At 58.9% G+C, this 26,337-nt stretch overlaps 10 protein-coding genes across 10 annotated transcripts; 3 read left to right on the plus strand and 7 right to left on the minus strand.

Moving 5' to 3' along the window:
• Positions 1-760: 760 nt before the first annotated feature.
• On the plus strand, positions 761-2,794 carry COLE_03775 (uncharacterized protein; the record flags this gene model as incomplete). Its single annotated transcript, XM_018422852.2, has 5 exons — positions 761-958; positions 1,049-1,771; positions 1,846-2,006; positions 2,047-2,379; positions 2,443-2,794. The coding sequence occupies 5 exons, from the start codon at positions 761-763 to the stop codon at positions 2,792-2,794; spliced, it is 1,767 nt and encodes a 588-aa protein (XP_018279650.1).
• A 625-nt stretch (positions 2,795-3,419) lies between these two features.
• On the minus strand, positions 3,420-5,426 carry COLE_03776 (uncharacterized protein; the record flags this gene model as incomplete). The annotated part of the gene is made up of 3 exons (XM_018425309.1): positions 3,420-4,883; positions 4,923-5,195; positions 5,241-5,426. 3 exons carry the CDS (start codon positions 5,424-5,426, stop codon positions 3,420-3,422), a joined length of 1,923 nt encoding a protein of 640 aa, XP_018279651.1.
• A 3,394-nt stretch (positions 5,427-8,820) lies between these two features.
• On the minus strand, positions 8,821-9,727 carry COLE_03777 (40S ribosomal protein eS1; the record flags this gene model as incomplete). The annotated part of the gene is made up of 4 exons (XM_018420324.1): positions 8,821-9,321; positions 9,372-9,484; positions 9,524-9,604; positions 9,646-9,727. The coding sequence occupies 4 exons, from the start codon at positions 9,725-9,727 to the stop codon at positions 8,821-8,823; spliced, it is 777 nt and encodes a 258-aa protein (XP_018279652.1).
• Positions 9,728-10,958: 1,231 nt separating this feature from the next.
• COLE_03778 (uncharacterized protein) lies at positions 10,959-13,196 on the minus strand (the record flags this gene model as incomplete). The annotated part of the gene is made up of 4 exons (XM_018427315.2): positions 10,959-11,530; positions 11,566-11,875; positions 11,911-12,177; positions 12,213-13,196. The coding sequence occupies 4 exons, from the start codon at positions 13,194-13,196 to the stop codon at positions 10,959-10,961; spliced, it is 2,133 nt and encodes a 710-aa protein (XP_018279653.1).
• A 490-nt stretch (positions 13,197-13,686) lies between these two features.
• Positions 13,687-14,433, minus strand: COLE_03779 (uncharacterized protein; the record flags this gene model as incomplete). Its single annotated transcript, XM_018427314.2, has 1 exon — positions 13,687-14,433. The coding sequence occupies one exon, from the start codon at positions 14,431-14,433 to the stop codon at positions 13,687-13,689; it is 747 nt and encodes a 248-aa protein (XP_018279654.1).
• A 230-nt stretch (positions 14,434-14,663) lies between these two features.
• Positions 14,664-15,053, plus strand: COLE_03780 (uncharacterized protein; the record flags this gene model as incomplete). Its single annotated transcript, XM_018427313.2, has 1 exon — positions 14,664-15,053. One exon carries the CDS (start codon positions 14,664-14,666, stop codon positions 15,051-15,053), a length of 390 nt encoding a protein of 129 aa, XP_018279655.1.
• A 1,880-nt stretch (positions 15,054-16,933) lies between these two features.
• Positions 16,934-17,958, minus strand: COLE_03781 (uncharacterized protein; the record flags this gene model as incomplete). Its single annotated transcript, XM_018425752.2, has 6 exons — positions 16,934-17,127; positions 17,241-17,511; positions 17,545-17,613; positions 17,653-17,723; positions 17,766-17,827; positions 17,888-17,958. The coding sequence occupies 6 exons, from the start codon at positions 17,956-17,958 to the stop codon at positions 16,934-16,936; spliced, it is 738 nt and encodes a 245-aa protein (XP_018279656.2).
• Positions 17,959-18,505: 547 nt separating this feature from the next.
• Positions 18,506-21,913, plus strand: COLE_03782 (uncharacterized protein; the record flags this gene model as incomplete). The annotated part of the gene is made up of 7 exons (XM_018421304.2): positions 18,506-18,545; positions 18,582-18,689; positions 18,734-18,886; positions 18,947-19,133; positions 19,179-19,686; positions 20,124-20,595; positions 20,631-21,913. The coding sequence occupies 7 exons, from the start codon at positions 18,506-18,508 to the stop codon at positions 21,911-21,913; spliced, it is 2,751 nt and encodes a 916-aa protein (XP_018279657.1).
• Positions 21,914-22,107: 194 nt separating this feature from the next.
• Positions 22,108-23,574, minus strand: COLE_03783 (uncharacterized protein; the record flags this gene model as incomplete). Its single annotated transcript, XM_018425310.1, has 2 exons — positions 22,108-22,214; positions 22,266-23,574. 2 exons carry the CDS (start codon positions 23,572-23,574, stop codon positions 22,108-22,110), a joined length of 1,416 nt encoding a protein of 471 aa, XP_018279658.1.
• A 602-nt stretch (positions 23,575-24,176) lies between these two features.
• On the minus strand, positions 24,177-24,936 carry COLE_03784 (uncharacterized protein; the record flags this gene model as incomplete). The annotated part of the gene is made up of 2 exons (XM_065626311.1): positions 24,177-24,733; positions 24,861-24,936. The coding sequence occupies 2 exons, from the start codon at positions 24,934-24,936 to the stop codon at positions 24,177-24,179; spliced, it is 633 nt and encodes a 210-aa protein (XP_065482392.1).
• Positions 24,937-26,337: the final 1,401 nt, after the last annotated feature.

Genomic DNA, 26,337 nt, shown 5'->3' on the forward strand with positions numbered 1-26,337 from the left:
GGGCGGCAGTGGGAGGCGTTACTATGGCAGCTCTGCCGCCCGTGTCTCCAATACTCCAATCTGGTCCGTACAACAACGACGATACTACACTCGACAGTAAATGTCATAGCAAACCTAACTGAGTGGCGAGGCTTATCGATGCGCCCCGTGCTCAATACTGGCTTTTTAGTCTATGCGGCTATCCATGGGCCACGGGCCTTCGGGGCACAGCCTCAAATGAACTCGGCGCGTGCCACCAACCCCGCATCCTCGAGGCAATTTGATTTTGCCCTGTTTTTCCGAGCAGTCATCAGTGTCTGTACAACATTGACAGCCTTATTCGCAAGGAAACAGGCAGTGCCGGAGATGGTACCTGTGCTAATGCGTAATTCCTACCTGTCACCCATCAATGGTTGGGGCCAATGAGGGGCGGGGAGAGGCCATGATATCCCACCACAGCCGCGGTTGATTTTGCAGCCTTCCATGGCCGGTCTAATCACAGTGCGCACATCGCTTTGCTCTTTGTTGGCATGCTCTCCCTGAATGTACGACTCGAATGACCGAGTCGAACGTCTCGGAGCTTGCCACTTTGGCCACTCATACCACTCTTGCCGTCACACAGTGATGCAATTTGCCACCCGGAATCAAATGCACGTGCTTCCCCACTGCGGTATCGCGGGGCCACTCGACTCAACCACCCCAGGGCTTGCCCCCCCCACCATCTCGCTATAAACGTTCTTCTCTGCATCGCGCACATCACTTCCTTCTCCCCATCACTGCCATGACAACTCTTCGCTCGTTTCAAGCTGAGATAGAGCACTTCTCGCACGAGAAACAGAAGGCCGCGATCGCCCTGGCGCGCGAGGCGCACCTCGCCGAGCTCAAGGCTAGCCACCCCAAAGAGGTCAAGAAAGAGGAGCCTGCCACCCACAAAGAGGAGGTCAACCACGTAGATGAGGGCGATGACGAGAGGATAGAGGTGAGTTGAATCATTGTTAAGGCCCAATCTCGCCACCAGGGCCACCGGACCCACTCCTTCGGACACTCGGAGGAAGTCATCTGACACCAGACGCTTCTTGTGAACGGTGACGAGGAGCGGGCTACGGCACACCTTGCGTCGGCCTTACTCCGCGGTCATGGCGAGATTATACTTGCGCTCGGCGAGACTGAGCCAATATCTGCAGACAAGCTCGCTTCCGCCGCTGACCTTCTCCGAAGAGTCGCTGGTGGCCTCAAAGCGATTGTCACTGACTTGTACAACGAAGGAGGGGCGGCTTGCTGGCTCGTTCGTCTGCAGCCCGCGCGAGTAGAGGAGGTCTCCGAGGTGCGGGTGGCGGTAGTCGGAAACGTGGACGCCGGCAAATCCACTACACTCGGCGTGCTCACCCGCGGCGGGCTCGACGACGGGCGTGGCCGTGCACGTCTCGCGCTCTTCCGACACCCTCACGAGGTGGAGACCGGTCGCACTTCCAGCGTGGGCGGAGAGATACTTGGATTCACAGCCGCGGGCGAGTCCATTTTCCCCACCATCCATGCGCCCGAGGCCAGCTCCGCCAAGCGCGAGAAGCTCAGCTGGAAGGAGATCTGCCAGCGTGCAGCGAAGGTCGCCAGCTTCATCGACTTGGCCGGTCACGAGCGTTACTTCAAGACCACTCTCTATGGGTTGAGCGGGTGCGCGCCAGACTACGTCTTGCTCATGGTTGGAGGAAACGCCGGGCTCATAGGCATGTCCAAAGAGCACCTGGGGGTTGCGCTCGCGCTGAACGTCCCCATCGCGGTATGCGTCACCAAGGTATGTCATCACGAAACGACGAAGAAGATCCAAAGGGGGGAAAGAGAAGGAAGAGATGAGAAGACTCACGCCAGATTGACATGACGCCCCCTAACATCCTGGAGCAGACCGTCAACATGCTCGTCAAAGTCCTCAAGAGCCCTGGGTGCCGCCGCGTCCCCGTGTTCGTCGAGAACAAGCGCCAAGCTGTCGACTGCGCGCGCAATCTTTCCAAGCCCCTCATGCAGGGTGGGAAGTGAGTCGTTAACCTTCTTCCGGGCTGAGCTGATATTCAGATCGGATTACCGGTTATGCCCCATCTTCATGGTGTCTAACGTGACCGGCCACAATCTGCCGAACCTGCGAACGTTCCTCAACTGTCTCCCCAGCTCGCAGATGGACGACAAGTACGTCGTCGACGCACCGCTCGAGTTCCACATCTCGGACGTCTTCAGCGTACCTTTCGTTGGCACGGTGGTCTCGGGTGTTGTGACCGCGGGAGTGGTGCGCGGCAACGACCCGGTGTTACTCGGCCCCGACAGCCTGGGCCACTTCATACCTACTACGGTGAAGACTATCGAGCGAAAACGCGCGCGCGTCGACAGCGCCGAGGCTGGACAGAGTGTTGCGTGAGTAGTCATGTGTATAAGGAAGGGCTTTTCCCAACACACACCGGCACCTGCTGATCACAGTCTTGCGCTTAAGCGAATACGTCGGCCCCAGGTCCGCAAGGGCATGGTGTTGGTCGCAAAGAGCGAGACGCCGCCCAAGGCCGTCATGCGCTTCGAGGGCATGGTCATGGTACTGCACCACAGCAGCACCATCCAGCCCAAGTACACTGCAATGCTGCACTGCGGCGCAATACGGCAGTCTGTGCGGATCGTGAGCCTCGACCACCCCAGCGGCCTGATCCGCACTGGCGACCGCAGCAAGGTTGTGTTCGAGTTCCTCGGACACGCAGAGTACATCAAGGAGGGCCAGTTGATCCTGCTGCGCGAGGCCAAGACCAAAGTGCTCGGAGTTGTGACGCGTGTGCTTCCATAGTGCAGGGGAATGCTGATGAGGAACCTTCCGAAGCGAGGGGTGAAGTGAAGTATCGTTTTTGTATAGAGGAACAGCTTGTGTGAGGAGAGTGATTGTATGCAACATTGCCTCTTGTTCAGCGCAGTGGCAAGACAGTGAGAAGTAGATACCTTGTCGTACTTGATGAGAACCATTAACCGGCTCGGCATCAGGAACAGCGGATTGCGCTGCCAGACTTGCTGTGTTCGGAGTATGTGACATTCCCCCCAATTGCCCTGTCTGAAAGACACACACATCAGACGCACGGGAGGGCATTGCACCCAATCTTAGATGTCTGCTCCGGCTGTCTCGGGTGGTCGCCTTGACCAGGCCCTTCCTGAAGTCCTCGGGCCGGCCGGGATCACCCGCGATGATGTTACATGGTCATACATGCCGTACAGCTTAGGCTCAGTGCCTGCTTGATCGGCGCTTTTACGCGTTCAACATTACAGCAACTCCAAGTAGTGGTTGCGACTCCAGTGATGCGTCGACCAGATGTATGCATCTCGAAAGACACGGTATAGCATGTGCGGGTATTGTGATGCACCAGATTCACCCGTCTGACACGCAATTATTTCTAACTCTACGCCCTGATACCTGGCACTACCTACTCCTTGGGAGACTCCTCAACGGCCGCAGCGTTGGCCTCGGCGGCGGCAATGGCAGCGGCGACAGGGTCGTTCTCACTGTTGGCGCGCGGGGAGGTCTCGCGTCTGCCCTGCGAGCGCGGCTGGCGGGGCGGGTAGCCGCACCGGTCCTTGCCGTGCGCGATGCGGAGGGCCGCATAGTCATCCTTCTGCTTGATTGCCGCGATCGCCTTCTGCGCCGCCTCGATAGAGGTGAAGTTGACGTAAGCCGCATGCTTCTCTTTGAAGAAGTTGATGAGCTCGATGTCACCGTACTCGCTAAAGTCGGCGCGAAGCTTCTCAGCGTTGAACAAGTCAAAGTCGGTAATCTGGCCAATATAAACGTTGCGGCTCGCACCTTGCTGCACGTCGGCGAGGAGCTTGGGCGACACAGGCGTCAAAGCCTTGCCCCAGCCAATGCGGAGACGGCGACCTGCAATGGTGATCGGGTTCTGCTCGCTATGGCGGTAGAACGACAGCGCCGCGGCTGGGTCGACAAACATGACAAAGGCGCACTTCTTGTCGGGCAGAACCTTGATCGACTCGAGTACTCCGCCGCGGATATTGTTGCACAGCTCCTCGACAGAAGTTTCGCTACTGATGTTTCCGAGGTAGATCGAACGGTTGTTCATCTGCGACGGGTCCACATAGCCTGCACCGCCACCAGTGGTGGTAAAGCCGTTCACACCGGCAGTGTTGAACCCGTTCTGGTCAAAGCCTGCCGACGGGTTGTATCCGAAGCCATAGTTGAACGGATTGCCAGCGAGTTGACCAGAGTGAGCCTGGACAGCGGCAGTGGCCTGGGCTACTGCCTGGCGAACGGCGGCTTGTTGGGCGCGGGGCACGTAGGCGCACCGATCCTTGCCAAAGCCGACACGCTTGGCCTTGTAGGCAGGCTCGCGGGGGAGAGTGTTGACAACCTTCATGGCGACCGTGATGGAAAGGAAGTGAATGAAGGCGATGTTCTTGTCACGGACAATCTTGATCTGGTCGATATCTCCAAAGCGAGCGAGGTCGTCGCGCAGGGTCTGCTCAGTGTCCTCGTCGGTCAGATTTCCAATGAAGACGTTGCGAGTTGCCTGGTTGTAGTTGACAGCAATGGCAACGGCGGTAGGAAGGTTGGACTCGCGTCCCCACCCGATGCGCAGCTCCTGTCCGCGCAGCGCCAGTTTCTTGACAGCGGCGTCGGCATAGAATGCCGCTGCAGTTGAGCCGTCAAGGAAAGAGATAAAGACGCAACTCTTGTCTGAGAGAATCTTGACAGACTCGATGGGGCCAAAACGGACGAGGTTGAGGAGCTCGTCGGCAGACGCGTCATCAGGAATGTTGCCAATGTACACGGTACGTCCAGTCAGGTTGCCGGCTGCAGCGGCAGCGGCGGCAGCAGCAGCAGGGCCGTAGTTGCCCGTCATGCGCTGAGGAGGAAAGCCGAAATTCGCCTGCTGCTGTAATGTCAGCGTGGCACCGCCAAGCACATCACGCACCATCAAGGGGAAGTACCCGGGCACGGCATACGCAGAAGTGGCAGCATTGGGCGACACGGCCCCGCTCGGCAACCCGAGATTCGAGTTCACTGGCATGCCCATCAGCCCGCCGTAACCAGGCTGGCCGTAGGGAGAGGCAGATCCGGCCATGAGGCCGCTGGCCATGAACTGACGCGCGGCCTCACTCCCAAAGTCGGGTGAGTGGCCACCCATGCTGCCGTCAGGGGTCGGAATCTGTAAGCCACCATCGAGAAGAGGCTGCGGGAAAGCGCGCTGTCGTCAGCAACACCACCCACCCACGAACACAGGAGCACGCACCATCGCATTTATGTCGAGCGATCCCAGTGCTCCAGTCAAGGAGGCAACGTAGTCGGTGGGGTAGCCTGTCATGGCGCTCATTGAGCTGGCGCTGATGTGGCCAGAGAGACGACCGTAGGTAGGGTCCATGCGCGTATCGGATAGTGGTGACTGATCACCGGGGCGATTGACGGGGATCTGGGTCATAATAATAGAGCTTTAGAAGTAGAATGTGAAGGGAACGAGAGTAACACGGCGAGTCAAGAGCAACGACTCGAGCCGGAAAAGAGGTGCAGTCGACGTGGGGGTCAAAGACGAATCTTGTGGGACGAAGGTGCTGCGTGACACGGGGTTGAAGGCTGGGTCGGGCACGCGAATAAAGGGGAAGGCGAAACTGGACCACTGGTTTGCGCAGCGTATGTAACCAAATCTATCGTGTCAACGGCGTTGTTCGAGGTGTTCGGACATGGATCGATGACGGGCGGTGTCCGGGTGAAGATGGAGTCGAGGGCAACGGAGGAGGCGAGGGCAGAGGGAAGAGTGACGGTGGCGTGGAAGGGTCAGGACGCGCGCGCATCGCGTCGGTAGGAACAACGGGTATCAGCATGCAGTTGGCGCGGAGCAAGTGGGATGTACAGTACGTACAGAGGGACGAGTAAAGCTATTCGAGATGTATGCAGGCGATCACGAAAGCCGAAGCACCAGAGCGAGAAGCGATTACGGCCGCCGTGGTAGATGGATGGCGGTGGCGATGGGTGCGAGCGACGGAGAGGAACGAGATGAATGAATCGTGAAAGCGAGCGGACGTGTCAGCAGCGAAACAAAGGTGCGTGATCGAAGCGAGGCTGCGGAAATGGATGAAGAAGAGAACGGAGAAGAGACGCGTTGTCGAGGAGGACAGCACGATGAGTTGACGGAAGGTGCCGCACGCGCCGCAGTGTGTGGTGTGGCTGTAGGCTGAGGGTGGTGTGGTGCAACTGACAGGGAAGGCGGTCGGTGCGATGGATGGCGTGAACAGGAGGGATGACTACTCACCTGAGGCGACTGGAGGATTCTAGCCAAAGCACGGGCCAGTGATGCGGGGACAAAGGAATGTCTGACGAACAAGAGATTCGGCGAGGGTTATAACGCTTGCTGCTAGAATCGCACAGAGTCGACGGGGACGAGAGAGAGAGAGAGAGACGAGGGTGGTGTGGTGGATGAGACCGAGGAGGATGACGAAGGTGAGGAGGAGGAGGAGGAGTTGGGAGAAGGGAAGGGGGATGATGCGTTTGAAGGAGCAAGAGTAGTTGATGGCTGAAAGATGAAGGATGAAAGATGAAAGATGAAAGATGAATGCTGATGAGCGCGAGAGAAAGAGGGAGGGAGGAGGGGGAGAGAGAGAGAGAGGATGAAGAGTAAGAGTAAAGAGGAAGAAGAGTAAAAGATGAAGAGAGAGAGAGAGAGAGAGAGAGAGAGAGAGAGAGAGAGAGAGAGAGAGAGAGAGAGAGAGAGAGAGAGAGAGAGAGAGATGGAGAGGAGGAGTGGAGGAGAGTGAACGAGTAGCAAGGATGCTACCGGATGTGGACTCTTGAGATGATGGTGAGTAGGATGAGTTTGGTGGCGGCAGGCAGGGTGGCTATCCTCCTCCTCCCCTTGCCCCGTCCCCTCCCTTGCCTTCCCTCCCTCCCCCCTGACGCGTCGAATCCCTACGTGCCGTGTGCCGGGTCCAGTCTTGAGTCATTGCAGCCAAGATAAGTCTCCGCCCCCCCTCCACCCTGCTCTCCCTTGCTGCGCCTACGATCCTCAAGCCGAGTCTCCGAGTCTCTGCTCCCATGCCTTGCATCCACCCCCCGCCACCCCGCCCCCGCGCCCCGTCCAAAGCCGTACTGGCGCGTCTTCGTCGCGTCGGGTGTCTCGAATTTCAACATTCCCTGGCTATCGCTGGCTAAACTCGTCCCGTCGCAGCCGTCGCCTCCATCCACCTGGATACATTCATCTCACAATCTCACGATCTCACATGCTCACATGCTCACATGCTCACATCCACCCACTTCCCACTTCCCCGTTCAGTAGACAGCTATACAGCTAGTAGTGCCTGCATTTTCATGTTCATCCATGATCCATGATCCATGATCCATGAATCCTCGGCCTAAATCGCGGGCTGTGCATCATGAGTGACCGCCCCTCACGGCCCTCACCTTACTCGCGCTTCTCGAATTCTCGGCGATCGGCCCCGAACCAACACATCCGCCTTTCACAACCGCATGGCGCGCATGGGCGACTCTTAAATTCCAAGACCTGCAATCGGAATCCATATGGATTTCACGATTCCGACGGCTCTTCGGCGTACGCTGTGACGAATGCAGCACCACGTCGCCTTGGTGTCACATTACAGTACGCTGGTACTGCTGAGCGGGTCTCACCGCAAAAATCAGTCGCCCAAGATCTCCCGCGCGCGTCTGGCCCACGCGCTCCAGGCGCCCGGGGCGTGCCGGGCGCAGTGCTATTTTGACCCAAATCTCCATCTCTCCAGTCAGCCATGTCGCGCATGCGTCGACTTGCAAGCGATCTAACGATCCAACGATCTCGTATATCTCGTACATCCTTCCATCCGGTCCATCCCCTCCCTTGAATCTTACCTCCAGCTCCTCTCATACCTCGACCCATCCGCTCTACCGCTGTACTATACATCTGTATGATCTACGACCATGCCCATGTCTGTCACATGTCAAACTGATGACGATCAAAAGTTCCCAACGCACCACTCACGCACCACTCACACACCATCGGAGCCGCCACCGCCAAGACTCCGGGACCCAGGCAACCCAAGCATCCGCCTGGCCTGCGCACAGGCCGCCGAGCATCTGTCCAACCGGCGGAGTAAACCCTAACGCTCCCGCCCGTCCCAGCCGTCCTGAGGCTGCGAAATGACCCGCGAGCTGCGAGCTACGAGATGGCAGTGGGTAATGGGCAGTGGGGTGAATGGGTGCTCGGAGATAGGAGAGCGAGAGGCATGACAAGCGGAGAGGCATGACAGTGCGGTTCATTTACAGCTTGATCGCGTGTGCATATGTTCAGCGCGTTCCAGCATACCGCGCAGATCCGGAAAAGCGCACTTCAAAGCTGGGAGCCATAAGAGAATAGGAGGAGAGAGGCCTGGCTGCTGGCTGGCATGGCCGGGCAAGCAGGAGAGAATGCCAACCGGATCATTCCCGGCGTGTGATTCACTAATCCTTCTCGCGCATCATAGCCCGTCATCGTCTGGGCAGGGAGCCCGAGTCCTCCTCACCACCTCTCTCCGCTCTCTCCCCTGTCCAGTCCTAATCCCGCAACGCATCATCCACTCCGCCGCCTCCTCATCACCGAGCGCGCCGCATCCCCAACCACCTGATGAGTTACAGCGCCCAACCCTCTCTCACTTTTCGCTTCGCACACACGATGCCACCCAACTCGGCCATACCTCCCTGGCATCCACATCCACATCCTCTGCCTCACCGCTCCCACTGGCAATCCGCACCCGCTGAGCCCCGACGAACTTTGAGCTTGCCCGCCTCGAGGCACGCGCCCGTGTCGATACGTATACATGCCAATGCACCCTCTACCCAAGCTAAAGACTCCTTTAGACCGAGGCAAGGATCTCGGGCTCGACAAAGTCGCCGCCCTTGACGACCTTGGAGCCCGAAGCGTCAGCAGCCTCGCCGTGGGTCTCAAGGAGCTTGCTCATGTCGAGCTTGGGCGCCTTGACAATCTTGCACTTGCGGATGTAGACGTTGTGCAGGGGGTAGATGCCCTTGGAGGCCTTCTCGATCTCGCGGCCGATCGACTCGGGGACAAACTTCTGCACGAGCTCCTTGAGGTCCGAACCCTCGGCCTCACGGCGGATGATCTCAACCATCTTGGCGCGGATCTCGCGAACCTGCGAGCTCTGGGCGTAGGTGGTCTTCTTCACCTGGTTGCGGTTGCGCTGGGTGAAGCCGATGGCGAAGAGGCGGAGAATGTAGCCGTCAGTGGTCTTGACGTCGACCGAAGCCTCAATCAGAGTCTGCCACTTGCGAACGAGCGAGCGCAGCTTGTCGGTCGTAAAGTCCATGCCGTAGAACGAGGTGAGGCAGTTCTTGTTCTGACATGTTAGCGGTTCCAAAAACTTGAAAGAGCTTCAAGATGACGCACGGCAACATCCTCAACACGCAGCTTGATCTTGCGGAACGACTGGTCCTGGTCGTTGTTCAGGTCCGCGAGCGAGATCTCAACGATACGGCCCTTGAGCGAGTCGTTGGCGTTGCCTGTTGTCAGGTCCGGTGTTCAGATCTCTCAAGACCTACGGAGACCCTGCGAACGGTTGACAAGAGTCTTGCCGACGTTGCGGTTCTCAAAGAACGAGGGGGCCTTGATGTCGTACCACTCTGTTCGTGAGCGCTGTTCCTCGCGCAAATTCTGTACGCACCCTTGCGGGTGAAGGGGTCGACGACCTTTTTCTTGATGCCCTTCTTTCCCTTGGACAGGCGCTTGTTCTTTCCAACCGCCATTTTCTGTTATGCGAGCGGATGTGTGAGTGAGAGTGCGAGTGCGCGCAGATCGGAGAGGCGTAGAGATGTGGGGGAGGAATCGAGTGAGCGGGCAGATGTGAGGTCGTGCGAGACAACACAAAGGACGGCGAGAGGATAGGTGGGGATGGGAATCGAGGGAGCGCGAAATCGACGCGGTTCGTATAGGGCACAGAGATCGGGCGTCAGCACTTGTGCACCAAGGTCGTTGCCGCCGTGCTCGCTATCGGACTCACGAGATGTGTTGATGGTTAGTCTGGTCGACGACGCAGATTCAACGTCCTACCACCACCACCGGGCTCTGGGCCCTCCGCTGTCGCGGCAAGAATTGATTCCGCCATGTCGGAGATAAACCACATGGGGATTGTCGCTGTCGGCCGGAACCTTGTCCAGCGGTTTTCACGATTTACTTTGATGTTTCTTCAAGCCCCCCGTTAAACTCCCTGAGACCACCAAGAGAGGCAGCCCACGTCTTGAATTGCCACCCAAGTCGGAAGAGTATAGGACTAGCCGGCAGCATTCAATTCTTCGTAAACCCCGACCACCTGGCCCACGGTGGGGCGATTGCGGGGAACGGCCCACCCTCGATATCGAAACACTATCTACCGCGTCCATTGCGGCTACCTGCCAGATACACGGGCTGGTGATGGGGAGGGGCCATCAATGTGTTCATCGAGGTGTTTCATGGCACCGCAGCGACCGATGTGGTCGCCGACTTTCTGACCGCCGCCGTGGTCAAACGTGATGTCGAAATCAAGGTCTCAATCGACTGCTCAGCCGAGGAGATGGCCGCCGTGTCTTACTTTCTAGACGCGACGCTTGGGGTTAGAGGCTTGCTGGTACCCCGTCCTGCGCCTCCAGTGGAGTGCGAAGGAGTGGGAAATGGTCAAGCTGTGCAGCAGGCGGCGACAAGGCAGTGACGGCATCTGCGAATGTGCCATAGCAACAACCGAGTTCGGGTGAAGACTGCCGTACCGACGCTGGACCTAGTCGACGCGCGCGACGCTGGACCTCAGCCTCTGAAACGCAGTAGAGATCTCAACAGTTCACGCCACCTGTGCGAGGAAACGGGAATGTCTGCATAACCGCGCCGCCCTCCTCATGTCAGACGCGTGCCGTCAGCGCACAATTGCTATCTACAAACTCCTCCTTGATATACTGCGGCTATGTCTACGGATTGATAAGATGTGGTGACGCTCTGAGCGCCAAGATTTTACGTGAGAAGCGCCTTAAGTACAAGTTGCTCGTCACAGGTTGAAGCGATTGAAGCCGGGCTCACCGTGCGGCGGATGGAGTTCGCCGACTTCCCGTTAGGCACCGTGAGGGTGTCGCTCACGCCCTCGGCCTCCTTGTGTTCGGGCGGCGTTGTCGACACTGGACTAGGAAGAATACCCTTCGCCTCGTACTCCTGCAGCTTGGCGTCAAGGCGGCGACCACAGGGGGAGTGTCTGAGCTGCGGCATGAGGGGAACAATGATACCAAGAAGCTTGTCACGCTGGTCCGGGTCGGCCTCACTTAGCGCCGTCTGCACCGTAAAGTTGCCGAAGCCGTCACGGAGCAACGTGCCGATGCGATTCTCGCCCTCTTCAGCCGTGTCACCCATCATTTCGGCGATAATGGCGCGCTTGTCTTCACGTTTGGCGGTACGAATCGCGCGCTCGACAACGTTGGACGCGAACTTGTGACGACTTAGCTCGAAGATGCGGCCCTTCATCCCGCCGATCACGCGGTCGCGGTCGGCTTCGCGACCGGGGGCATCGGTAAGAACGCTCTGCACAACGTAGTCTAGCGTGAGCAGGCATGAGCACGGAGTAACGTACTGCCAAACTGGTCAATCATGAGCTTAAGACTGCAGTTGTGCATCTCGTTGAGAAGGGGGCGGATCTTGACCGGGTCGAGGACCTCGAACGATTTCTGGAGGACGCGGCAGCCGAATGGGTGGGCCGAAAGTTCCTGGACGTGGCCGATGAACGCGTCGGTGACCTCCTTCGGCGGGTCGAGCGAAATAAGGCGTTGAATGACATGGTTGGCATTACTCGACTTGACGCACTCGATGATGTGACCCTCAAGCTCGGCGACGAGCTTCTCACGCTGCTCCAGGAGCAGATGCTCAAGGGCCTTCTGCATCACCTGAAGTCAGCAGGAGCAAATGAAATAAAGCTTACCCGGCACCCGTACATCTGCATGGACAGCTGAAGGACGTGTCCCTCCATCTTCTTGGCGAGAGCCGCCTTCTGCTGCTGGTCGCCGTGCTCAAAGAGCTTTTGGATGACATAGTTGCCAAAGACATCGGTCATGAGCTGGTACGCATTGGGCATGACCTCCTCAAAGACCTTCGCGCGTTCCTCCGGGGACGCTGTCTCGAGCTTGTTCTGAATGAAGCGCGACCCGTGTTGGTCTCCGGCAAACTCGCAGATGCTGCCGTAGATTTCCTATTGTCAGTTACAACCGCATAGGCAGGGCTCACGGAAAACTCCATGCGAGTGTTCTTGCGCTGGCGGAAGTCCTCGAGACGCTGACTGCGGACAACACTGGGATCCTCGACATGAGTATGGCGCCCCCGTTTACCGTTAGGTACAAAGCCACCAAAGTGAAGCGGCGTGGGCGAGTATGCCGTGCCGTATGTTGCGGGGAAGGGGTAGGCCTGGCCGCCTGGTCCGGTTAGAGCCGGAGTGAGGGGTGTCTGAAGGCCATAGGCATTCGTGTACGAGGCAGCGAGTGAGCCGGAAGCGAAGGGCGACGCCTGAGGGTCGGGGAAGCCAGCGAGCGGGGATGTAACCTGCGAGTGCTGGCTCGAGTTATTGCGGCGCGGGCCGCCGGAGCCCATGCGGTGGTTGCGCTGGCGCGAGTTGGAGGGGGTCATGGCAACCGATGAAGCCATGCCTCCCATCCCGCGCTCAGGTGCGTGGAGAGACGCCCAAAACGGCGAGCGCTGCCCGTAAAAGTATTGCTGCTGCTGCTGCTGGGCTGCGGTAAGGTCCTGGAGCTCCCGAAGCTGCTGAACCATGTGAGGGGGGCGATAAGCTGCCTGGTTGCCGCGTGCGCCGAGGAGGCCGGGCTGCTGCTGCTGGAATGACGTGGCGGAGGTGGCTCGAGCCTCACCGTGTTGCACATAGCTCTCTGAGGGAGAGGGGTAGGGGTCATAAGTCATGCTCGCGGGCTGCGAGGGCAGAGGTGTGCTCAGTTCGTAAGGGTAGTGCTGGGGGGAGAAAGTGGCAGGGTCGAGAGTATTACCGCTGGCGGCAACAGCGTAGTATAGGAACTGTGCGTTGGCGTCGAAGGGAGGATAAGCGGCTGGGCGCGGAGGAGTGTGCACGTTGTATGAGGAAGGGTTGCCTCCGCCGCTGGTGCTGCTTGCGAAGTCGTCCACAGAGAGGTTTGAAATGTGAGAAGCGAGGTCAGCATCCGGAGTGGGGGACGAGGTCGTCCATGCGTTGGTGGTGGCCGTCATAGCGGGGTCGAATTGGTGTGCGTCGATTGGAAGACAGCAAGGAGCGTGACGACGTCGATCTTTCGGGCCAGAGGAAGGAAGCTGTGAACGGTGGAGCTGTAGACAGGGAAGAGGTCGAGAAGAGTGGGCGAAAGTACCAACCGTGAGATTCGTCGAAACAGCGGGATCGCGAGGAGAACAACGAGTCGGAAGAGTTTGACAGGTCGTTGTGCGCGCGGGTGTGGGCTCGGTTGTGCTCGTGCTTAGTGATAGAGGGGAAGAACGTGGGTATGGTTGGGATGGAACCAAGAGGACGTGGAAGCTTGCAGGTATCCTTCTCGTGCGCGTGTCTCCTCGGTCACAAAGTGCGTCCTGAGTGGGTGGTCAACACAAAGCTTCCGGGCGAGATGTTAGGAGGGTGGGAGGGGGAGAGGCTAGGAAGAGGTGGGGACGAGCGGGACAGGCGGTGCTTGTGGACACGATGTAAGCAAGGAAGCGGCGCAAAGTGTGTCTACAGGACAAGGAGCTGAGAGGATGAGGAGGAAAGAGGATTGTAGGAGAGAGAGAGAGAGAGAGAGAGAGATAAATGGAGAGAAATTGGGAGAATGAGAGAATGAGAGAATGAAAGAACGAAAGTATGAAAGGATAATGGTGGGAGGATGGGTGACGAGGAAGAGAGGAGTGAAGGGCGAAGGGGGGAAGGTGACTGTGCGGTGCGACGGCCGACGGCACGACGTCTGGTGGCTGCTCGGTGGCCCGGTGGCACATTCTGAGTAGCCAGCGTGCAGGCGGGGCGACGGGGCAAGCGGCAGCCACCGACCGGCGGGACCTTCGAGGATCGGCGAGGCGAGAGGCGAGGGCGCCTCTGACAGTGTGTGTGAGAGGCATGAGTGGGTAAAAGGGGACGAGGGATGGATGGTCGAGAGCGGTGAGCAGAGCGCCCGTTGCCAGAGTCGCAAGGGAGAAGAGAAGTGTGCACGGTGGCTCTCCCTCTCCGCCTAGGTCTCCTTTGCCTTCCATCTACCCCCACCTCCCCCTCCTGTCCCTCTCTGTCTTGGTCGCGATCGCCTGTGAGCTGGTGACCGACTGCGCTGCTCCGCGTTGTCATGTGGGCCAGGGGCAGGGGGCTCTGACGCTCGAGCGCGCATCCCATTGCGAGTTCACGGCGCAGCGCGGGGCGCAACATAATCAAGGGGTGGACAAAGCAGTGTTGCCACGACCTCCCACGGCACTCGTTTGGTCCGCACATCCGAGTCATGTCCAGGTCTCGAGTGATCGACAACACCGTGTCATGCACATTGCTCGCGGGCTCGCCAGCCAGCTGCCAGCTGCCAGGACAATGCCTGGGTCTGTGCGTGTGACCTATTTGCACGGCGCGAAACAGTGATCCGTTTGAGGTGACGAGGACGAAGGGGGGGCGCAGACTGCGCAGGAGGAGGCTTTCAGCTCCCAGGCTCCAGGAAGCAGCAGGAGGACAACGAGGCGAGGATGCGAGAAGGCGAGGAGCGCAGGGAGCGCGAGGAGAGGATTGGTATTTGTGTGTTCAGGTTTCTCAAGCAGTGGGCTGAATGCGTAACCGGGGCACCGGACGGGCCATTCCGCTCCACTCCTCCGCTTCCCCGCTCGGCACACGCCACCTCCGCCTTCCCACCCCGCGGCCTGTCGCATCATGCTGCCACACCTCCTCACACGCACGTATACACGTACGCAACCGCAGCACCGCATGGCAGCACTACCGCGAAGGGGGGCAGAGCATCCAGAGCAAGGCCCGAGGGTGAAGCTCCGACGAGCCATCACACGGCCCTAGCTCCTCGCTTTCGCGAACTCACGATCGTGAAATGCTGCAGCCATCTGTCACCTGATCACCTGGCCACATAGGGCAAATAGGGCAAAGAAACCCCTTGTGATTCGCCGGTGAGCGGCTGATGATTGTCTCTTCAAACGTGCCCACGCGCGCCACGCGGGCGCGGACGCGGGCGCGGAGATCGGAGATCGGAGAGAGGGGAGGGAAGCGGAAGCAAGTGATCGAGGGCAAGGTAGGACGAGCCGATGGACAAGGGTCTGCGGGAACTCACAAATCACGAACTAGTTGTCGTTGGATTGTTGGGATCGTTTGGATCGTTGGACCGCTGAATCGTTGGAAGGTTGAATCGTTGGGGCTCGGTAGCTCGGTAAAGCAGAGTCGTGAGAGTGACGAATGTAGAGTGTGAATTCGTCAAGTGTGGACATTCGTTTGCGTGTGCGTGTGCGTGTGCGTAGAGTGTGCGTGCGGGGGGAAGGTGGGATTGACGGAGGAGGCGAGGAGGAGATGAGGAGATTGATCGAGGGATATCGAGGTGAGCAAGGAGGCGGGGATTGATCTTCACAGCCTTCAAAGTCTAAGTGCGAGCGTACGAGCGTGCGATGGTCGGTTGATACCTCTCCAAGTTCGTCTTCACAATCACAATATCGTCGTTGGGTCACGTTTTCGGAGATCGGAGAGTGGGTATCTTCAAGATGCATCGATGCAAGCTGTGCTGTTGACCGTGCTCAGAGCAGGCCAGTGCTGGGCCTGGCCTGCCTGGGGTGGCCTGTATGACCGCGCTGGGGTGCAGGTATCTGTCATGTGTGAGTTTTTGGCTGGCTAGTGGCAATTCGAGGGGCTGGCAGCCCTTGGGCACGGTGCTCGACAGCCATGCCAGTCAGTGGATCAGCGATCCTGTTCGCACTGTTCGTCTATTCGAGTGACAAGTGAAACAGACTTGGAGCCAAATCCGAGCGGGCTCGATCGTGCTCGAGTGATCGCGAGTGAGCGGCACGAGCGGATGAGGGATCGGTTAGCAACTGCGGATGCACGCGTTCTGAAGATTAGCACGTCGCGTACGCTCGCATGCCCGCATGCAGGTACGCCCGTCAGCCGTCGGCATGCTCGTCTGCTCGCGGCTCGGCGCACTCACAGTACTGAGCTATGGCCCGGCTCATGATGCATGGTGGCCGGGCGCAGGCGCGCAGGGTGGAAGAAGAGGGCCGAGAGGGCGTCCAGGCCACAATGTGTGAGGCCTGAGAGGGTGCGGGCGCCGCATCTGCCAGGTCATCTCTTCACGGACATGGCTCGAGCTCATCGACATATTCTCGCGCTCATCAGCCATGCAATCACCAACGCGGATAATGTCATGGCGAGCATAGCGTCGCTGGGAACGGTGTAGCAGGCCGGCAGGAAGCCAGGTAAACGATGCATTTAGACTCGGAGGGGTTTGGTCGGTCGGTTGAGAAGATGGAGGAGAGACGACCAGAGCTGGGCCGCGGGCCAGACCGCGCGCACACTGGATCTGTGATCTGTGAAACGCGCGCGTTGCCCACTGCGACAGGAAATGGCCTCAAGAGCTTTAGACAAGCGATCAAACGCAGCAGACGATGCAGGATCGCAGGATCGCAGGAATCAGAGGAAGGAGAGGCCAAGGATACAAGGAGGCGAGGAATTGCGAGGAGAGAGTAGAGAGAGTGTGGCCAAAGGGCGAGGGGCGCTTGGGGCGTTGTGGTCTGTGCAAAATCAAAACCGTCAAGACCGCAGGCAGCACCGTGGTACCGGAGGCAGCACGCTCCCAGGGTGCTCCAAGTCATTCCAGGCACCCTCAACCTCCGCAAGCCGCTCATGTCATCATGTCATTGCCATCACGGCTCACGGATCAAAGATCTTGCAATACTCATGTGTGCACCCCGCACCACCATCGACCAGAGAACCAGAGCCATCTCTGCATACGATACAACACCACAGTCTATTACACGCCGTAGATGGCCAGCTCTTTCATCTCCGCAAGCACATTCTCCACGTGCACGTCAAGCTGCCCGTTCGCGTAATCGTCGCGGATGTTGTCGTTGAAGTACCTCTGCACACCAGAGAGCTTGTCGTAGCCCTCCTCGGCAAAACGCAGCTGGCAACGCACCATTGATTCGAACGATGGGTCCAGATAGGCTGCCGTTAGTCACTCCTTCGGGGAATAGTCGGCGTGGATCTCGAGGTGCTGCGGGGAAGACAGCCCTCACTTTGCATCCTCGACTGCGTCGTGCACGGAGGTGACTACTCACGGATACGCAGCTCAACAAGCTGCGGAAGCTCGGTAATGAGCTGCTCGTTGAGCAGCTCGTAGATCTCGCGGGCCTCGTCGTGCTCTGCCTGCGCGCGGGGCAGCTTTCCGGTGTCGTCGGACGGCTTCTCAACCATCTTGCGGACCTTTGACCGCGTCGAGTCATAATCCAGCATCTTGTGATTCCGCTTCTCGATTGCGGCGTTCACATTCGTAAAGTACTGGTTGAGCTTGCCCACAGGCTCCAGCACCGTCGCACGGAATGGCCCATCCTGCCGTCAGCTAGCGAAACCCAGTAATCTCACAAGATCACGTGTGACCATAGCATCGAGCTCATCAACGGCGGCCTTGTACGAGTGCCCTGCCATCGCGCCCTTCAGTCAGCACCCGCTGTCATGGATAAGTTGGCTCACGTCGCTTGCGCGATCGGCGGTGTAGAACAGTGCCACTGTCTCGGCGATGCGTCCTTGCGCCGAAGCCATGGCTGCTGTCAGCGATTATCCCGTCACCGCTTCTGCAAACATACTGCGCATTGCGTCGAGGTACGTCTTTGCGTCCTTCTGGAGGTTCTTGGACTCCTTCTCCATGCTTTGCGTGAGTCACGTCACTGGGGCGGTGCTGCGCAGTCGACGAACACCGTATACATACGTGCGGTAGCGGCCCTCTTGCTCGGCAAACTCTGGGTCGACGGTACGCTCGACCTGCCCCGTCTTCTGCATGAGCTGCGTGCCCGCGCGCGACGCGGCCTTCTTGAACCTGATGTTAGTGGGAAACTGATTAAGAGGGCGCCCGGCTGGACGTCCTCTCGGTATCACATACCCGCCCCTGCCGTTAGCATCGTCTTGGGAGAGAGAAGATGGAGAGAATCAAGTGCGTACCAGGACATGATTAGCTATGAACCAAGTGGTTGAACGAATTAGAGGAGTGAGGAGGAGAAAGTGGATGTTGATGAGAAGGATGGATGCCAAGAGGCGATACGTGGTTGCGTGGTCTACTGGTGGCCGCCTCGATCCATGACGAGGTTGATCCCTACGGTGGCGGCCGAAATATGCGGAACCAAATCTGGCATCTAATCGCCAGAATGGAATGGCTGATTTGTCGAAGGCGAACGGGGTCCAGTCCAACAATGACGCTCCACCCCGCATCGGACTCGCAAGCTTCATCTCTCAACCTCACAATCATCCTTTCACTAAACTTGCTTCGTGCAGCCTCCATCTGCCTCCTTCCGGTTTCTTACACGAACGCTTTCCACGACACCACATAGCAATGTCCAGGCATCGCTTTGTGCGCAATTTGGATCTCGATGGTGCGTAGGCCCTCCCAGAAGCCGCTCACGCGTCAGCCGAGTTGGCCGACGACCACCCAGACGACTACGATGACGGAGGTGCCTACTCAGGCGAGGGCTACGACTCCGAGGAGCCCGACGACGGAATGACTCCGGAGGAGCGCGGTACGTTGCTGCCATCTGTCTCCTTGATAACGCTGATGTCCAAGCGCAGCTCCACTCCGCCCTCCCACACGTCAAGGAGAAGCTCAAGGACATTAAGCCCCCAATATCCGATGAAGCGATCAAGGACTCGCTCTGGCACTACTGGTTTGATGTCGACAAAGCTTCGTCATGGCTTCGGAAAGACTGGGAGAAGAAAGGTGAGTTAATTAGTACGAGCGAGTGCGCACAAGCCCGGCCATCGAGCAAGACTGAGCGAGGTCCAGACGGCCCGCCTGCGTTCCTCATCCCCACGCCCGACGAACAACCCCGCCCGCGTCCCAGCCTACGCCTCCGACGATCGGATGCAAGAGTGTTGGTGGCCCCAAAACCAGAGCCGGCTACTGTACTTCTTACGCCGCTGCAGCGGCTTAAGCTCCAGCGCGAGCAGCGCTCTGCGAGCGGGGCGTCCAGCTCTGCATCAAATTCTGTGCCCCCCACCTCCCAGCCAAGCCCAGCTGCCACCCCGGCCCCGACCCCTCCGCCAGACGACACGCGGCCCAAGTCGAAGCTTGCGCTTCTGGCGCAAAAGCGCCGTGAGAACGCGGCCAAAGAGTCGGCGCCTTCTTCGCTCACTCCTCCCGCTGCGGAGGATGCAATCCTTTCGCCCAGCGCGCCCGCCAAGCCGCTGTCCAAGCTCGCGCAGAAGATGGCCGCAGTCCGGGCTGCTCGCAGCGATGCTTTGAAGTCCGAAACGGAGACGCCAGTCGCTGGAACACCAGCAGATGTGGACAACGCTCTCCCGACGGCCTCCGAGGAGGCGGCTGAGGCCCAGTGGGTGCTTCTTCCGAAGGCTAAGGTCGCTCAGGCCGCGTCTCCACCATCCGTTTTCTTCAATCTCCTTACTTCTCATAAACAAGGTGCAATCCCCGACCCGCCCTCATTGGCGAACATGCACATTGCTGTGCGCGGGGACCTCGCTGCAGCTGAGAAGCGGGTGCGCGAGGCATTTGGCCCTGGGGTGGAGAGCCCTGACGACATAGTGCTGCGCGCTCGTGAGGGCAAGAGCAGTGTGGGGGCCGACGGCGATTCAAAGGAGGCGAGAGCTGCTGTGCGCGCGACGAAGGCGGAGCAACCTGCTCCCGAGGTCGTCTCCGAGGCGGCGGCCGCCATGGCCAAGCAAGTGTCGGAGGAGAAGGAGCCAGTCATTGAGCCTGCGGTGAAGGCCTCCAAACCGACCTCCAAGCTGTCGAAAGCGCGCAGTAGGGCGGCAGTCAAGCCTCCCGCAGCAAACGGCAGCGAGAGCCAGGTTTCCAAAGCCAAGGCCGACCCCAAGCCCCGCAATGCGAATGCGACGAAACCAAACCATGACTCCAAGTCTTCGGAAACTCGCAAGAGTCGCAAGCTGCCCACGAAGCAATCGAATAAATCACCGCGGACCAATGCGACGGCTGCGAGCGGGCAGTAGGACGCGTAGCGTCAACTCGAGATGTACTCGGCATATGCGCACTCGCTCCTTTTAACCGTGGACTGACGCTTACATTACCAGTTGCCAAAGCAGCGGCACCGCCCGCCACACGTTCCAAGTCGCTACCTGCTAAGCAGCGTGTTCTTTCCTCGACACCCGGGACGCCGAGCCGATCTGCCTCAAACGCACCCTCGAGCCGAGCACCAAGTTCCAAAACTAGCTCAAAGCCCGGCTCTGCCGCGAGCACCCCTCGCCGAGGCACTGGGACGCCACTTTCACTGGCGGCATCCGATATGGCTGGACTGGGGCTTGAAGACAGCGTAGACGAGGAGTATCTCCGCCGCGAGGCGGAAAAGTATCGCGAGAAGCCGGTGCCTACGCTCAAGCAGGAAGAGCTTATCGCCAAGGTTCGCGAGGAGGAAGACAAGACAGGGAAGAAGAATATCTCACTGGTTGTTGTCGGTACGTTCAAAGGCTGGATGGTTTTCTGATATCAGGCCACGTCGATGCCGGCAAGTCTACTCTTATGGGACGATTGCTGTACGACCTGGGTGAGATGAGCGAAAAGGAAAAGACGGCAAATGAGCGCGGGGCACAGAAGATTGGCAAGAGCTCTTTTGCTTTTGCTTGGGGTCTTGACGCGCTGGGCGACGAACGCGACCGCGGCGTCACCATCGATATCGCCACGGAACACTTCGAGACGCCGCATCGTAATGTGACGCTGCTTGATGCGCCTGGTCACCGGGACTTTATCCCTGCCATGATTAGTGGCGCAGCTCAGGCTGACGTAGCGCTGCTGGTGATCGACGCGAGCCCAAACGCGTTCGAAGCAGGCTTTGAGCGCGGCGGCCAGACGCGTGAGCACGCTTGGCTTGTCCGATCGCTGGGCGTCAAAGAGATCATTGTCGGCGTGAACAAGATGGACGTCGGTGGCTGGGACCAGTACCGGTATGAGGACATCGTGGGGGACCTTAAGCCATTCCTCGCCGCGGCGGGTTTCGCTGGCGGGCGCACGACGTTCCTGCCTTTGGCGGCGATGAAGGGCACCAACATTCTCATCGACACCCTGCCGCAAGAGGCGAAAGAGTGGTACAAGGGACCGTCTCTGATGGAGGCATTGGATCGTGTTGCCGTTCCTGAACGGCCTTATGCCGCGCCCTTGCGCATACCTGTGAGCAACGTTTTCAAGGGTCAGACTGCCATTGCTTCTGGCGTCGCATGCCAGGGCCGTCTCGCTAGTGGTGTCGTGCAGGTGGGCGATCAAGTACGTGTCGTGCCCGGCGACGTGGTGGCTAGCATTCGCACTATCGAGGTCGACGACGACTCGGCGCCGTTCGCCGTGGCTGGTCAAAATGTCACGCTGTACCTTGCTGGCGTGGACGCCAACCAACTCAGTATCGGCGCCGTTCTCTGCCCCGTTTCGTACCCCATTCGACTGGTCAGCAAGTTCCTGTGCCAGATCCTGGTTTTCGATGTTACGACCCCCATCATCGTCGGTACGGCAGTTGAGCTATTCCACCACTCGGTCAACGTCCCTGCCAACATAACGCGTCTCATCGCCACGACGGATAAGACGGGCAACATCGTCAAGAACAACCCTCGTGTGCTTCAGAAGGGCACGACTGCCATTGTGGAGCTCGCGCTGCGCCCGCCAACCGGCAGCTCGCGGCCTGCAGTCATCCCTCTCGAGACTGCCATGGAGAACAAGGAGATGGGTAGGGTGTTGCTGCGCCGCAGCGGCGAAACTATTGCCGCAGGGGTTGTATCCGAGTTGCTCTGATGCATTCTGCTTAGTTGATACCGCATAAGGACGGATGCTACTGCGTGGAGCCACATGGAGAGGTGTGCTTATCAGCGAAGAACTCGCGACAATACTGAGGAATGGGACTACAGCCAGAAACCCGCAAACACGGGATAACTCAGACAATGGAAGACACAGTAGTATGCATTGTGTATATACATCATTGTTCACGCTCACACCGCCATGTTCTCGAATGAGCGCCCAATTTCGGACAGGACAAGGTCGTCTTGCCACCAGTCGTCGTTGACGAAGTTCTTCTCGAATTCGTTGGCTAATTTCGCTGCCGTAAGCTCATTACATTGACCTGTGCCCTTCCGCGAGATTGACATACCTTCTTGTGGGCATAGACCCGTAGACTGGGAGATGCAGTCGACAGGACGCAGCTGCCTCTGCTTTATCAGGGGAGGTACGCGCCACTCCTCTAGGAAGACGACAGTGAATCGGCTGACCACCTCCTCACCCTCAATGCCGCTCCTGACCTCGTTGACCGAGCCCACCGCCTCCCGTAGGTCATTGCGGACCCACTGAGTTGCCTTGTGGCTATCATAAGCGATAGGGACACCGAAGAAGGTGGCGGCGTAGCGCGGGCTGCAGACGATCGTAAGCTTGCCTTGCGTTTGAAGGAGGTGGGACAGCAGTGTTTCCAGTAGCTCGGCCCCTAGCACCCAGGCAGGCTTGTCGTCCAGCACGATTGCCACTTCGAGACAGCCAACCGCACTGTTCCTGAGACCGAGTAGACAGTCTTGCAGACACCCGGTTTGGGGGTGCCAGATGAGTCGATCAGCGCGCGGCCGCACGTCTCTTATTGTGAGCGGAAACGTATGAGCCACCACCGTCCGCGCAGGAGGCATGACTTGGAATTGTTCGGCACGAAGCAGACTGATTTGACAGGTTTCCAGCGCGCCCTCGATGCGCTCGAGTGGCAGCAGTTTGGTCGGCAACGCTTGAAGATATAGCGCATCGAGAACGTGGATTCGTGGCACAATTGGCCTGTCCGGGTCGAGAGGGAGGCGTTGGTAGTTACGGGTCATGAGGACAGCGCTGTCCGTTGTTGCCAGCAAAGTGCAGTGGTTGTAGAACTCGGCGTCAGACGCTAGCTTGCCCCACCGGGTGGATGCGCGCAGAGTCAGCCGGGTTTGATGGTCGGCGTGGTGCGCGATGCGGCGCATGAGGGCGAGGCTCGTGCCGACCTGGGCGCTCGCTCTGCGCTTGGTGGGACAGAATTCGGCGTGCATCTGGGCGATGTCCTCCGCGGTGATCGCCGTAACGACACCGTCAATCTCGCAAGCGAACACGAACGTCTCGAGTGATGGCGCCGCTGTCAACTGCACCGCTGGTGTGGTATTTGAGTTCTGCTTAATGGGGGCGGAGCGCTTGCGTCTCGGCTGCCGAACTTTGACGCGAACTGGCGGCCAACAGAGGGGCTCGGCGGGCCGGCGTTGGGGGTAGCACGGGCGCTTTACAGGCGTCTGGTTTTCAGGCTCATACTCGTCGCGAGAACGCTTGCGCGACTGCGCAATGAGGCGGTAGGGCGTGGGGCTGTAAGGATCACCGAGGGGGTCAACCGGGAGGAGGCCGGGAAAGAGATCATTGACTATGACGTGAAGGTAGTTCCGTTCGTTCATCTGGCCTGAGGTCATGTCGAGAGTGTCCAAGGAAGGGGGAGTGAGAACGGAGAGGGAGAGCAGGGTTGATGACCCCCAACGCAGCCGGACAAGACGAGAGATGCGAGTTGAAGCGTCTTAGATAGGGCAGGTTTGGGGTGCTTTTTGACGTTCAGTCGATGAGAGATTAAGTAACTGTCTCGGAAGGGGTGGGATGATCTCACGCGATTCACCGGTTTGACTCGCGACGTGACTGAGATGCAAAGCCTCGCATCACTTTGCGTCTGGTCAGTGGCCGCAGTCTTAGTGATGGTCGTGGCAATGCACACAACAAGGTCAATGACATGGCGCGGTGGCGGAGAGACTTGGTGGGACGCATTGTGTGGTTTGGTGTGTGATTTCAATGCCGCTCCTGTGATGGTCCATGCAGACTCAGCGTCCCATTCCGTGCCTGGTCTCCCAAACGCATCCTGCAACATTGCGCTTTGCTCCACTGCGCAGTCAATGGTCAGCAGCAACCTTTATGCGTTCGAGTTTACCTTCCTACTCGCGCACCCTCCTTGCTCTCTGCGTTGCAACTGCCCAGCGATGACCTTTCCAACTTGTTATGGGCAGCTTTCCTTGCCCTCACCCCAGGTTCACCCTTGTCGACTTGGTCTCTTGACCATCCTCTTTGACGGATGCATCAGTTCTCTATGGCCCAAACCGTTTACATCAACGACTGCTCGCCTGCTGTTAGCTTCCTTCGCGCTGCGAGACCCACCGTAGATCTCGCGGTATCCCGGCACGGTCCAGCGGCCCTTCTTGATCGCCGTCTCGACCGCCTTGGTGACCTCGGGCGCAGCCTTGCCGACCTCGAGAGTGGTAAGGTCCTCGAACGGGCGCGCGTCCTTAATGTTGCTGAGGGTAGCACGGAGGCTCTCCTCCTCAGCCGAGACCTTGGCGACGGTGGCCTTGGCGGCGTCAACGGCCTTCTTCTCGAACGCGCCGACGATCTCGTCAAACTTCTTCACGTCGTAGTCGACGGGCTTGAAGTCGGCGAGAATCTTGGACGCCTGCTCAACCGCGCGCTGGTCCTTGAGCACCGACTTGTAGTGGTTCAGGTCGATCTCGGGGATCGAGGCCTTAAGCGCGGCATTCTTGTTCGACGCCGAGGTGTTGCGCGCGCGGAAGGCCTGGAGCTGGGCAAGGGTCTCTGGCATTTAGCGGAGCGCAACAAGGATGTGGAGGGGACAGAGGATGGCAGTCCACAGGCCACCATGCCAGGTGATTGGCACGGCTGCGAGCGCGATGCCGCCCCCTGCGGCTTCCGCTGGACGCACCCTTGTTGAGGCCAAGCGAGTTGTAGATCTTGGCCCAGTCGACGTTGGCCGAGGCACTGCGGGCGGCGGCGGACATGATCTGGAGTTAGACGAGTGGGCAAGCCAAGTGAAGGGAATGCGCGCGAGCCGGATAGATTGGTCGGAGCGGGGGGCGAGGGTGAGGTCGGGCGGTGTCGGAGGGCGCGTTGACAGTAAGGACCCGCGAAAGAGTTGGGCGGCGCGCGGCTGCAACAATGGGGTGAGGGGGAGAGGAGGGAGGGGGGGAGAGGCGGGGGCTCGCGGCGAGGGGGAACGTTAGACGCACTTTAGAAGAGTGGTGGGTGGGATGGTGAGCGCGACTGCGATGTCGACGAAAGCTCGGCTTGCGCTGCAGGCGGGGCGGGAGAAGGGCGGGCGAGGGCTTGACCCCCCCCCAGGCTTCAGCCAGTGGAGGGCGGCACAGCCAACACCCCGGAGCTCCTCGGGCGGGGGGAGATTTCTCCGACAGAGGCCGAGTGTGGCACTAGTGCCTGGCTCCGCTGTCTTGTCCTCCATTCCAAGCCGAATCGCCAGCGCGTGTCCACAGCGAAAGCATGCGCAGTAGGTGCATAATTAGTTTGCTGGAGCTGGCGTAGGACTCGTAGCTGTATCGGGAGAAGAGCGCAAGGAAGAGAGGGGGTGTAAAGATAGGCAGCTTTCTTATGAAAAGGCGCCTGGAGGCGGCTCTGAATGAGATCCTCTTCTTCGTGGGCACCAGCCGACCATCCTGCAGGTCTGTGGGCCAAGTTGCATGCGACACCACCTTGTGCAGTAGCATACCCGACGGTCCAGCGAGCTGACTCGCATCGCTCATGCACCACGCTTGGCATGCCGAGCGATGCCTATGAAGGGAGCCGGCAATCACCTCAAGCTCTCCTTGGGCACAGGGTTCTTGGACGACACTAGGTCCATGGGGCTAAAGCGTTCATGTCCACACCAGTTGACCGGAAGGCCCGTGTCGCGGCATGGGGTAAATGCCAGAAGCAGCGTCCGTCAGTCGATGATGATGGTACAAGAAGCAAGATCATTACTCCAGGAGTGATAGAGCCATTATCATTCGAAGTCAAACAAGGTGGTCAGAGTTGGGCGAAGACTACCTGACTCGCCTATGCAATCGAGCTGGTAGGCCGTTTGTGTAATGGTGACCCCAAGCTCACTGTAGATCCCCAACCATGCAGCCGTGTGAGCCGTCCAACTGATTGCGTGGACTGTGTGAACATTTGTGCGCAATTGTGCAGCTGCAGTCACCAATGTCTCTCTTGTGTCTATTGTGATGGATCATGACCACCAATGCTGCAAACAGCAATAGCCACCCAACACTATCACCGATTAATGCCGGGCGTGGCCCTCGAGATTACCTCCACCGCCGATCGCCACAACACAAGAGACATACTTCGCAACTTTACATCATCCAGCATGGAACAGCGCGAGGCCTCGCCCCGCATCGCGGATGTCGACG

Source organism: Cutaneotrichosporon oleaginosum (genome assembly GCF_008065305.1).
Source record: "Cutaneotrichosporon oleaginosum strain ATCC 20508 chromosome Unknown ATCC20508_contig03, whole genome shotgun sequence".
Classification (NCBI taxonomy): domain Eukaryota; kingdom Fungi; phylum Basidiomycota; class Tremellomycetes; order Trichosporonales; family Trichosporonaceae; genus Cutaneotrichosporon; species Cutaneotrichosporon oleaginosum.